This window comes from Hemitrygon akajei, chromosome 26, assembly GCF_048418815.1.
Source record: "Hemitrygon akajei chromosome 26, sHemAka1.3, whole genome shotgun sequence".
Taxonomy (NCBI): domain Eukaryota; kingdom Metazoa; phylum Chordata; class Chondrichthyes; order Myliobatiformes; family Dasyatidae; genus Hemitrygon; species Hemitrygon akajei.
Genome location: NC_133149.1, coordinates 9,934,839 through 9,948,311, shown reverse-complemented (window position 1 = coordinate 9,948,311; position 13,473 = coordinate 9,934,839). Strand labels below are relative to the sequence as shown.

Sequence of the window (13,473 nt, the reverse complement as noted above, 5' to 3'; positions counted from 1 at the left end):
TTGTGCCTCCAGCACACTGAACCTACTGACTGGGAATTCATTCCCTCTGAACGTCACAGTGATTGTTTCCCACAAACTCCACAGAAACTCACCCAACTACTTTCTCAACTACCCCTACACCACACATCTCCGTATCTTCAATCCATGATCACTGCTGAGACAGCCTAGAAGCTCATCACTCACTGACTTGCTCAAATCCATCGAGTGGACACATTTCTGAGTCCACTCTATGAAAATTCACAATCAGAACTGATAAATCCTACATGTTACCGCTGCAGAATGAAGAATTGGGTGAATACAGTAACCATAAACATCTGGGAGATTAACCAATAGGAATTGGGTTGTTTTAGTATTATCACACGCACAGACATTGCCAGCCAAACAGATCATTCCATATATTAATTGAGGTAAAAAGGAAATCAGAACACACAGAAGAATATAGTTTAAACACAAGAAATTCTGCTGATGCTGGAAATCCAGAGCAACACACACAAAATGCTGGAGGAACTCAGCAGGTCAAGCAGCATCAGTTAATGGTTTAGGCTGAGAAATTCTGATGAAACATCAACTGTTTATTCCCCTCAACAGATGCTGCCTGACCTGCTGAGCTCCTCCAGCACTTTGTGAGTTACTCCAGGTTATTCTTACTGCATCTTTGCCCATGGCTCTGAAGCCGCCTTTTCCATCTTTGAAGAATAACTATGCTCTATTATAAAATATTCAATATGTTTTTAAGATATTAGCTATGCTTAAGCTATGTATTAAATTATGCTGAAATCTGACTGCAGGTAACATGGCTGTCAATTTAAGCAACAAACTATCACAAATAGATACAGAATGCTGGAGGAACTCAGCAGGTCAGGCAGCATCTATGGAGAGGAATGAACAGTTGACTTTTCGAGCTGAGACACTTCATTGGGGTGTAGAATATACTGTAGAACAGGGGTTTCCTATATTTTTATGCCGTAGACCCCAGGTTTGCACATGCTTGCTAGAGAATATATAGGCAACACGAGTGAATCTGCAGATGCTGGAAATAAATAAAAACACACAATGCTGGCAGAACTCAGCAGGTCAGACAGCATCTAAGCGAGGAGGTAGTGATGACGTTTCGGGCGGAAATCCTTCATCAGGAGGATTACTCACATATGATCACCTTCCTGGTGAAGGGTTTCGGCCCGAAACATCGTCACTACCTCATCCCATAGATGCTGTCTGGCCTGCTGGGTTCTGCCAGCATTTCGTGTTTTTATTTGCTAGAGAATATATAGTGGTTTTACAGTCACAGAGAAAGTGCAGTACAGACAGACAAATACAAGTGCAACGACCACAACCAGAGTTAGTTTGGGAGTCCTAGAATTCATCATTATCAAATGAGAGATTTGCTCAAGAATCCGACAAGAGTGGGGTAGAAGCTGGAACTCATGGCAAGCTGCCTCTTTGCAGATCACTCAATACTTTATAAGTTGAGTGTTTTTAGATGGAGTATTCCTGTGGTCTGCCCCAGAAAGTCACATAACCTTTGACTGAAGCCAAAGTTGGGGCTGAGGCAATAACTTTTGAGGTGTCTCTGATACTCAGAAGCAGAATTAGATTCAAAATCAATGGCATATGTCATGAAATTGGATGTTTTGCAGCATCAGTACATTGTAACACATAATAATAAAAAACATAAATTAATATAAGAAATATATACTAAAATTAAATTAAGTAAGTAGTGCAAAAAGAGAGCGAAAAAAAGTTGAGGTAGTGTTTATGGATTAATTGTCCTTTCAGAAATCTTGTTGTGGAGGGAAAGAAGCTATTCCCGAAACATTGAGTGTGTGCCTTCAGGAGTCCCCAACTTTTTATTGCCAGCCAAAAAGAGTATTTTTGGAATGATAATTGACTGTGTAGTGTTGTATGTGTGCTTGTATACAAGTCACACATATGGTACTGTGCAAAGGTCTTTGGTACATACTGTATATATAGTCAGGGTGCCTAAGACTTTTGCACGTCAACATGGAGCAGAGAGAGAGTTCGTAGATCTAGAGGAAGCAAAGGATATTGGAAATAGCGAGGGTGGAGCACCACAGGAAGGATGAGGGACAGATGGCAGAAAAAGAATGCCAAGGGTAGGGAGTGGGGTGGTAATGTGGGTGCAGACACAGCCAACCCTGAGACAACTAACAAGGACACTTGATTTCAAACAACTGGTTTACTGATCATTACAGAATGTCTCTCTGGTGTTTCCCGCTCCCTCCCTACTCCCTTCCCCTTTTTCCAACCATGATTCCCTTCTCCCTACCTCCTTCCCATTCTCAGTCCACAACAGAGACCCATATCAAAACCAGGTTTATCATTGCTCACATATGATCTGTTTCGTTTCTGTGGCAGCAGTACAGTGAAATGCATAAAATTACTTAGGCACCCTAGCTATAGGTATGTGCTGCAGACTTTTGGACAGTACTATATAAAAGCAATATGTGAGTATGAAGTCACTTGGTATCTTTGTGTAGACTGGGAGATAAGAGTTCATCATTGAGGAGTCTGGTAATATTACTAAACCACAGTTACTGCTATTGAGAATTTTAACTCACCATCTCTCTTCAGCAGAACATCCTTCCCTCGGGTTTTCCAGGTGATAGTTGCTGGGGGTGAGCTGACCGAGTCACAAACAACGACAGCATCCTCACCCACTTTGAACTCTTGTGGTGAAGGGGCATTCCTGAACTCCAGCTTCTCTGTGAACAATAAATTAGAGAGGTGTAATACACACACAAAACACTGCAGAAACGCAGAAAACAGTCAATGTTTGGGTTGGGCGGTAACAGGACGAGGCGAGGTAGGTTTTACCTGTGTTAATTGCAGAAAGGAAGTAGTATGTGTGTGAGGCCAGTTTTCTGTGCTCGGTATCAGATGTGGGAGGTCCAGGAGTCTCCCAGCTTCCCGTATGGCCATATCTGCACCAGGTGTGTTGAGCTGCACCTCCTAAGGGACCAAGTTAGGGAACTGGAGATGCAGCTCGATGACCTTCGCCTGGTCAGGGAGAGCAAGGAGGTGATAAAAAGGAATTACAGGCAGGTGGTCACACTGGGGCCATGGGAGACAGACCGGTGGGTCACAGTCAGGAGGGAGAAGTGGAAGAGTCAGGTACTAGAGAGTACCCCGGTGGCTGTACCCCATGTCAATAAGTACTCCTGTTTGAGTATTGTTGCGGGGGACAGCCCACCTGGGAGAAGCAACAGTGGTCGTGTCTCTGGCACAGAGTTTGGCCCTGTGACTCAGAAGGGTAGGGAAGGAAGAGGAAGGCAGTAGTGATAGGGGACTCGATAGGGGGTCAGACAGGTGATTCTGTGGACGCAGGAAAGAAACTCGGATGGTAGTTTGCCTCCCAGGTGCCAGGGTCTGGGATGTTTCTGATCACGTCCAAGATATCCTGCAATGGGAGGGAGAACAGCCAGAGGTTGTGGTATATATTGGTACCAATGACATAGGTAGGAAAAGGGAAGAGGTCCTGAAAAAAGAGTACAGGGAGTTAGGAAGGAAGTTGAGAAGCAGGACCACAAAGGTAGCAATCATGGAATTACTGCCTGTGCCACGCGACAGTGAGAATAGGATAAATGCGTGGCTGAGGGATTGGAGCAGGGGGCAGGGATTCAGATTTCAGGATCATTGGGACCTCTTTTGGGGCAGGTGTGACCTGTACAAAAAGGACGGGTTGCACTTGAATCTAAGGGGGACCAATATCCCGGCAGGGAGGTTTGCTAAGGCTACTGGGGTGAGTTTAAACTAGAATTGTTGGGGGGTGGGAACTGAACTGAAGAGACTGGGGAAGAGGAGGTTGGCTCACAAATAGAGAAAGCTTGGAGACAGTGTGAGAGGGAGGATAGGCAGGTGATAGAGAAGGGATGCGCTCTGACCGAAGGTTTGAGATGCGTCTATTTTAACACAAGGAGTGTTGTGAACAAAATAGAACATGGATCAGTATTTGGAGATATGATGTGGTGGCCATTACAGAGACTTGAATGGCTTAGGGACAGGAATGGTTTCTTCAAGGGATAAGTGGAACCTTGGCTGTTTGGATAAAAAAATTGGCTTAAAGGAAGAAAGCAGAGGGTAGTTGTGGAAGGAAAGTATTCTGCCTGGAGGTCGGTGACTAGTGGAGTGCCACAGGGATCTGTCCTGGGACCCCTGCTATTTGTGATTTTTATAAATGACCTGGATGTAGAGGTGGAAGGATGGGTGAGTAAGTTTGCAGATGACATGAAGATTGGAGGAGTTGTGGATGGAGCTGTCGGTTGTTGAAGGTTACAAGAGGATATAGACAGGCTGCAAAGTTGGGCAGAAAAATGGCCGATGGAGTTCAATCCGGACAAGTGTGAGCTGATGCATTTTGGAAGGACAAATCAGAAGACTGAGTACAGGGTTAATGGTTGGTTACTTAAGAGTGTGGATGAACAAAGGGACCTTAGGGTTCAAATCCATACATCCCTCAAGGTCGCTGCACAGGTTGATAGAGTAGTTAAGAAGGCCTATGGGATGCTAGGCTTCATTAACAGGGGGATTGAGTTCAAGAGTAGAGAGGTTATGTTGCAACTCTACAAATCTCTGGTGAGACCGCACTTAAGAGTATTGTATTCAATTCTGGTCACCTCATTATAGGAAGGATGTGGAAGCTATGGAGAGGGTGCACAGGAGATTTATCAGGATGTTGCCTGGATTGGAGAGTCATATGAAGTCATATGAAGCAAGGTTAGCAGAGCTGGGACTTTTCTCTTTGGAGCGTAGAAGAATGAGAGGGGACTTGATAGAGGTCTACAAGATTATGAGAGGCATAGATAAGGTGGATAGTCAGTACCTGTTTCCCAGGGCACCAACAGCAAACACCAGAGGGCATATGTACAAAATTAAGGGAGGGAAGTTTAGGGGAGACATCAGGGATAAGTTTTTTACTTAGAGGGTTGTGAGTGCCCAGAATGACTTGCCAGGGATGGTGGTGGAGGCTAAAACATTAGAGGTATTTAAGAGCCTCTTGGACAGGCACATGGATGAAAGAAAAATGGAAGGTTATGGGGTAGTGTGGGTTTAGTACTTTTTTTTAAGGATTATATGGGTCAGCACAACATGGAGGACTGAAGGGCCTGTACTGTGCTGCAGTGTTCTATTGTTCTACGGTTCTATGGCTCTAAGTGCCGGGTTTTAGATGTTTCAGAAAGGACAGGGAGGGAGGCAAAAGAGGTGGGGGCATGGCATTGTTGATCAAAGATCGTGTCATAGCTGCAGAAAAGGTGGATGCCATGGAGGGATTGTCTATTGAGTCTCTGGGTGGAAGTTAGGAACAGGAAGGGGTCAATAACTTTCCTGGGTGTTTTTTATAGGCCACCCAATAGTAACAGGGATATCAAGGAGCAGATACGGAAACAGATGCTGGAAAGGTGTAACAATAATAGAGTTGTTGTGATGGGAGATTTTAATTTTCCAAATATCGATTGGCATCTCCCTAGGAAAAGGAATTTAGATTGGGTGGAGTTTGTTAGGTGTGTTCAGGAAGTTTTCTTGACACAATATGTAGATAAGCCTACAAGAGAAGAGGCTGTACTTGATTTGATATTGGGAAATGAGCCTGGTCAGGTATCAGATCTCTCAATGGGAGAGCATTTTGGAGATAGTGATCATAATTCTCTCTCCTTTACAATAGCACTGGAGAGATATAGGAACAGACAAGTTAGAAAAACGTTTAATTGGAATAAGGAGAATTATGAGGCTATCAGGCAAGAAATTGGAAGCTTAAATTGGAAACACATGTTCTCAGGGAAATGTATGGAACAAATGTGGCAAATGTTTGGGGGGTATTTGTGTGGAGTTTTGCATAGGTACGTTCCAATCAGACAGGGAAGTTATGGTAGGGTACAAGTACCATGGTGTACAAAGGCTGTAATAAATCTAATCAAGGAGAAAAGAAAAGCTTACAAAAGGTTCAGAGAGCTAGGTAATGTTAGAGATCTAGAAGATTATAAGGCTAATACTAAGGAGCTTAAGAAGGAAATTAGGAGAGCCAGAAGGGGCCATGAGAAGGCCTTGGCGGGCAGGATTAAGGGAAACCCCAAGGCATTCTACAAGTATGTGAACAGCAAGAGAATAAGACGTGAAAGAATAGGACCTATCAAGTCTGACAGTGGGAAAGTGTGTATGGAACCGGAGGAAATGGCAGAGGTACTTAATGAATACTTTACTTCAGTATTCATTATGGAAAAGGATCTTGGCGATTGTAGGGATGACTTTCAGCAGACTGAAAAGCTTGAGAATGTAGATATTAAGAAAGAGGATGTTCTGGAGCTTTTGGAAAGCATCAAGTTGGATAAATCACCGGGACCGTATGAGATGTACCCCAGGCTACTGTGGGAGGCGAGGGAGGAGATTGCTGAGCCTCTGGCGATGATCTTTGCATCATCAATGGGATGGGAGAGGTTCTGGAGGATTGGAGGGTTGCAGGTGTTGTTCCTTTATTCAAGAAAGGGAGAAGAGATAGCCCAGGAAATTATTGACCAGGGAGTCTGACCTCAGTCATTGGTAAGTTGATAGAGAAGATCCTGAGAAGCAGGATTTATGAACATTTGGAGAGGCATAATATGATTAGGAATAGTTAGCATGGCTTTGTCAAGGGCAGGTCATGCCTTATGAGCCTGATTGAATTTTTTGAGGATGTGACTAAACACATTGATGAAGAAAGAGCAGTTGATGTAGTGTATATGGATTTCAGCAAGGCATTTGATAAGGTACTCCATGCAAGACTTATTGAGAAAGTAAGGAGGCATGGGATCCAAAGGGACATTGCTTTGTGGATCCAGAAATGGCTTGACCACAGAAGGCAAAGAGTGGTTGTAGACGGGTCATATTCTGCATGGAGGTTGGTCACCAGTGGAGTGCCTCAGGGATCTGTTCAGAGACCCTTACTCTTCATGATTTTTATAAATGACCTGGATGAGGAAGTGGAGGGATGGGTTAGTAAGTTTGCTGATGACACAAAGGTTGGAGGTGTTGTGGATAGTGTGGAGGGCTGTCAGAGGTTACAGAGGGACATTGATAGGATGCAAAACTGGGCTGAGAAGTGGCAGATGGAGTTCAACCCAGATAAGTGTGAAGTGGTTCATTTTGGTAAGTCAAATATGATGGCAGAATAATTAATGGTAAGGCTCTTGGCAGTGTGGAGGATCAGAGGGATCTTAGGGTCCAAGTCAATAGGACGTTCAAAGCAGCTGTGTAGGTTGACTCTATGGGCAAGAAGGCATATGATGTATTGCCTTCATCAATTGTGGAATTGAATTTTGGAGCCGAGAGGTAATGTTGCAGCTATATAGGACCCTGGTCATACCCCAATTTGAGTACTCTGCTCAGTTCTGGTCACCTCACTATAAGAAGGATGTGGAAGCCATAGAAAGGGTGCAGAGGAGATTGACAAGGATGTTGCCTGGATTGGGGAGCATGCCTTATGAGAATAGGTTGAGTGAACTCGGCCCTTTCTCCTTGGACAAACGGAGGATGAGAGGTGACCTGATAGCGGTGTATAAGATGATGTGAGGCATTGATTGTCAGTGGCTTTTTCCCAGGGCTGAAATGGTTGCCACAAGAGGACACAGGTTTAAGGTGCTGGGGAGTAGGTACAGGGGAGATGTCAGGGATAAGGTTTTTACTCAGAGAGTGGTGAGTGCATGGAATGGGCTGGCAGCAACAGTGGTGGAGGCGGATATGATAGGGTCTTTTAAGAGACTTTGGAGCTTAGAAAAATAGAGGGCTATAGGTAAGCCTAGTAATTTCTAAGGTAGGGATATGTTCAGCACAACTTTGTGGGCCGAAGGGCCTGTATTGTATTGTAGGTTTTCTATGTTTCTATATTTCTTTCAAGTCTAGCTCTCCTAGCCTTCTAGTTCCATCACCAGACCAATCAAAGAGATACAATGACATGGGAGGCCATTCTAACCATTGCATCTATGCTAGACACAACCAGGTAATTCCAGAGTCATTTCCCACATCCCACTCCAGGCTATGTCCATTCAATGCCATTGCAGCTGGTAAAGAAATACTCAACAGTTTTTTGCTCGACCGCTTCTCAGGCAGTGAATCCAGATTCCCATCACACTAAATTCAAAGTAAATTTATTATCAAAGTATATATATGGTACTGTATGAGACCCTGAGATTCATTTTCTTGTGGGAATTCACAATAAATACAAAGAAACACAATGGAATCAATGAAAGACCACACACAAGATCCAATGTACAGAGGACAACAAACTGTGCAAATACAAAACGAATACAAAAAACAAATAAATAAGCAATACATATTGAATGTGAGATGAAGAGTCCTTGAAAGGGAGTCCATAGGTTGTGGGAACAGTTCAGTGATTGGGTGATTGAAGTTCAATGAATGAAGGTATCCCCCTCTGGTCCAAGAGCCTGATGGTTGATGGTTGAGCCTCAAGATATAAATCAAATTTTGACACCTCCCCTTTATCCTCCAGTGGATAACTTCACTCACCTCAACACTAAATCGATTCCACAACCTACAGACTCACTTTCAAACACTCTGCAACTCAATACTATTTATTATTTTTTATTATTTTGATTTTCTTTTTGTATTTGCACAATGTGTCATTTGCACATTGGTTGGTTATCCACCTTTGTTTATGTGCAATTTTTCATTGATTTTCTTGTGTGTCTTTGCATTTGCTGTGAATGCCTGCAAGAAAATGAATCTCAGGGTACTTTAATATTGGACTTAGTTTGAACTTTGAACTTTAATCTAATCAACAAATCCAGTTGTCTGAAAGCCAATTTTATCATCTGTTTCTTCCAGTGACTTAAAAGCATAATTTGTCAATCCTTCAACAATTTGCAAACTTAAGACTTCAGTATTTAAAATATAAAATTGTTCAACTTTGATTAGCTGAAGCATTGGCAGGTTAAGGAACTGAGTAGACAGTAGCTTCATTTTCAGTAATTGGGGACAAATGATTTGCAAAGAATGCAGGAAGTTGTATAAGACACTGGTGAGGCCAAATTCAGAGTACTGCATGCAGTTCTGCTCACTTGCCTACAGGGAAGATAGCTCAAATTTCAAAATAAATTTACCATCAAAGTACAGATACGTCACCACATACAACCTGAAGACTCAAAGAAAATTTACAGGAATGTTCCTAGGACTTGAGGACCTGAGTAATAGGGAAAGGTTGAATAGCTTAGGACTTTATTCCAGAGAGGGTAGGAGAATGAGTATAGAAGGGTAAATGCAAGCAGGCTTTTTCCACTGAGGTTAGGTGAGACTAAAACTAGGGGTGATGGGTGAAGGGTAAAAGGTGAAATGTTTAAGGGGGTATGAGGGGGAACTTCTTCACTCAGAGGGTGGCAAAAGTTGAGAGTGAGCTGCCAGTGTAAATGGTGGCTGTGGGTTCCATTGTTACATTTAAGAGAAGTTTGGATAAGTACACGGATGGTCAATGGGTCTAGGCAGAATAATAGTTTGGCATAGACTGGATGGACTGAATGGCCTGTTTCTATGCCAATACAGCAGAGCATTCCTCTCCCTGCACAGATTATGAGTGCTGCAGCTGCAGTCTTTGGGATTCATGCAATGCCACAACAATAACAATATTGGCAAAAGAAGCACCCTTGGATGACAGACCAAGTTTGGGAACAAGGATATTGGGTGCTGTTGGAAGAACAAAGGAAGAGGAAGGTGCTAAAAGAATGAGAGGCACCTGGCTCATGAGCTGGGATGGCCTGGAATGAGATTACCAACCCGAGGACGAGGAAGAGGACCAGTTGTGATAACCTTCCCTTAAAAAAATTCAGTCATTGCTTAAGATTGTTGTCTAAGACAGCACATTGCAGTGCCTCGGGGAATCATGGCCAAGACTGCACGTTTATCTCCCTCCATAGACCATATGACATAGGGGCAGAATCAGGCTATTCAGTTCCTTCAGTCTGCTCCACCATTCCATCCTGGCTGTTTTATTATCCATCTCAACCCAATTCTCCTGCCTTCTCCCCGTAACCTTAATAATTAAGAACCTATCAACCTCTGCTTTAAATATACTCAATGACTTGGCCTCCACAGCCATCCATGGCAATGAATTCCACAGATTCATCACCCTCTAGCTAAAGAAATTCCTCCTTATTTCCATTCTAAATGGATGTCCCTCTATCCCTCTATTCTCCCGTGTCCTCTGGTTCTGGATTCTCCCACTATAGGAAACGTACTCTCCATGTCCACTCTATCTAGGCCTTTCAACAAGTTTCAATGGAACTCACTCTCATTCTCCTAAACTCCAGCAAGTACTTGCCCAGAGCCATCAAATGCTCCTCATACGTCAACCCTTTCATATCTGGGATCATTCTCGTAAACATCCTCCAGTCCGTCTCAAATGTCATCCCATACTTCTTTAGATATGGGCCCAAAACTGCTCACAATACTTCAAGTGCAGAATGTCAAATGCCTCATAAAGCCACAACATTACACCCTTGGTTTTATATTCTTGTCCTACCATTGCATTTACCTTCCTTACCACCAACTCAACCTGTAAATTACACTTTAGGGAATCCTGCACAAGGACTGTACGAGGACTCCCAAGTCCCTTTGCATTTCCGATTTCTGAATTTTCTCCCTGTTTAAAAAATAGTCTACACCTTTATTCCTTCTACCAAAGTGCACGGCCATACACTCCCCTGCACAGTATTTACAATCTGTGCACCCACTTATTTGCCTGTGGCACAACTGTCATAAATTGCAGATGTTGGGCTATAATTGATAAAGAACAGTAAAAAACTTAATGCAAAGTACATTCACCAGTCTGCTAGATTTATAAACTTCAGATTTTTAAATGAACAGACTATTTGACAAGATTTCAACTTGGTTCCCAAGATGAGGGAACCCCCATACAGCTACTCTGCATTGGCTTCCTATATCTGTTAGAATTGATTTTAAAGGTCTCCTACTTGTTTTTAAATCTCTCAATGTTCTGGGACCAGAATATATCATAGAATTATTTTCATTTTTTAATCCTGCTTGTCTTCTTCTGTTAGTCTCTTAAATTTAAACAACCTCCCTCAAAAGATATTTGACAGGTCAGCTTTTTGGAACTGTGTTCCTAAACTGTGGAATACCTAAAACTATAAGAGATGCAGACTCAGTTGACACTTTTAAATGCAACCAGAACAAAGCTTCTTTATTTAACCTTGCTTTTAACTAACTTGCTTAACTAGCTTTTAAACCGTATTAGCACGTTCAGCCCGGATTAGCTCATTCGACCTGGGTCGGCGGTCACTCTTTATGGAAGGACTGAGTTCGTACAGCTGCTCTCCTTGTATACAGATGAAAAGATGTTTCTCATACTCTGAGATTTATGTAATTATTAGACTGTACTTTATATTGGTTTCCTTCAATTTTTTAGTGTTTCCTTCTTGATGATTGGTGGGTGGGTGATGTTAATTTTGTTGTGTAAGAGGTGGGGTTGGGGCTTTGGTGCTACTGTCGCTTTTCTTTTCTGTAAGTGAGGGGGTTGGTAATTCTTATTGTTGCTGTTTTTTTGCTCCGGGGGAGAGGGGGATTTTGGGGTCTGTGAGTTTTGTTTCTTTTCTTTTTCGTGCCGGGGGGAAGTTGGTGGTTTTTCTTTCATCAACACCCATTATCTGTCTGTATTTAATGACTATTTGGAGAAGAGAGAATATAATATTAATGGTAAGACTGCTGGCAGAGTGGAGGATAAAAGAGATCTTGGGCTCTATGTCCATAGGATACTTAAAGCTGCTGTGCAGTTTGACAGTGTTATTAAGAAGGCCTCTGGTGTGTTGGCATTCATCAGCTGTGGGATTGAGTTCATGAGCCATGAGATAATGTTACAGCTATATAAGATTTTAACCAGACCCCACTTGGAGTACTGTGCTCAGTTCTGGTCACCTCACTACAGGAAGGATGTGGAAACTATAGACAGCATGCAGAGGAGATTTACAAGGATGTTGCCTGGATTGGAGGGTGTGCCTTATGAGAATAGGTTGAGTGAACTTGGCCTTTTCTTCTTGAAGTGACAGAGGATGAGAGGTGACCTGATAGAGGTGTATAAGATGATGAGAGGCATTGATCATGTGTATAGTCAGAAGCTTTTTCCCAAGGCTGAAGTGGCTAGCACGAGATGGCACAGTTTTAAGGTGCTTGGAAGTAGGTACAGAGGGGATATTAGACAATAGACAATAGGTGCAGAAGTAGACCATTCGACCCTTCGAGCCTGCACCGCCATTTTGAGATCATGGCTGATCATCTACTATCAATACCCGGTTCCTGCCTTGTCCCCATATCCCTTGATTCCCCTATCCATAAGATACCTATCTAGCTCCTTCTTGAAAGCATACAGAGAATTGGCCTCCACTACCTTCCGAGGCAGTGCATTCCAGACCCCCACAACTCTCTGGGAGAAGAAGTTTTTCCTTAACTCTGTCCTAAATGACCTACCCCTTATTCTCAAACCATGCCCTCTGGTACTGGACTCTCCCAGCATCTGGAACATATTTCCTGCCTCTATCTTGTCCAATCCCTTAATAATCTTATATGTTTCAATCAGATCCCCTCTCAATCTCCTTAATTCCAGCGTGTACAAGCCCAATCTCTCTAACCTCTCTGCGTAAGACAGTCCAGACATCCCAGGAATTAATCTCGTGAATCTACGCTGCACTTCCTCTACAGCCAGGATGTCCTTCCTTAACCCTGGAGACCAAAACTGTACACAATACTCCAGGTGTGGTCTCACCAGGGCTCTGTACAAATGCAAGAGGATTTCCTTTCTCTTGTACTCAATTCCCTTTGTAATAAAGGCCAACATTCCATTAGCCTTCTTCACTGCCTGCTGCACTTGCTCATTCACCTTCAGTGACTGATGAACAAGGACTCCGAGATCTCTTTGTATTTCTCCCTTACCTAACTCTACACCATTCAGATAATAATCTGCCTTCCTGTTCTTACTCCCAAAGTGGATAACCTCACACTTATTCACATTAAACGTCATCTGCCAAGTATCTGCCCACTCACCCAGCCTATCCAAGTCACCCTGAATTCTCCTAACATCCTCATCACATTTCACACTGCCACCCAGCTTAGTATCATCAGCAAATTTGCTGATGTTACTTTCAATGCCTTCATCTAAATCATTGACGTAAATTGTAAACAGCTGTGGTCCCAATACCGAGCCCTGTGGCACCCCACTAGTCACCACCTGCCATTCCGAGAAACACCCATTCACCTTTGCTTTCTATCTGCCAACCAGTTTTCTATCCATGCCAATGTCTTCCCCCCGATGCCCTGAGCTTTGATTTTACCCACCAATCTCCTATGTGGGACCTTATCAAATGCCTTCTGAAAATCGAGGTACACTACATCCACTGGATCTCCCCTGTCTAACTTCCTGGTTACATCCTCGAAAAACTCCAACAGATTAGTCAAGCATGA

The 13,473-nt window shown here is 43.1% G+C and overlaps 1 protein-coding gene across 10 annotated transcripts in view; it reads right to left on the bottom strand.

The window, feature by feature from the left end:
• Window positions 1–13,473, bottom strand: part of LOC140716749 (neural cell adhesion molecule 1-like) — a 694,163-nt gene that overhangs the window by 303,257 nt on the left and 377,433 nt on the right. For all 10 annotated transcript variants that reach the window (XM_073029568.1, XM_073029569.1, XM_073029563.1 and 7 more), the window contains exon 4: window positions 2,580–2,723. In XM_073029568.1, coding sequence (XP_072885669.1) covers window positions 2,580–2,723 — 144 coding nt within the window. The remainder of the gene's footprint in view (window positions 1–2,579; window positions 2,724–13,473) is intronic.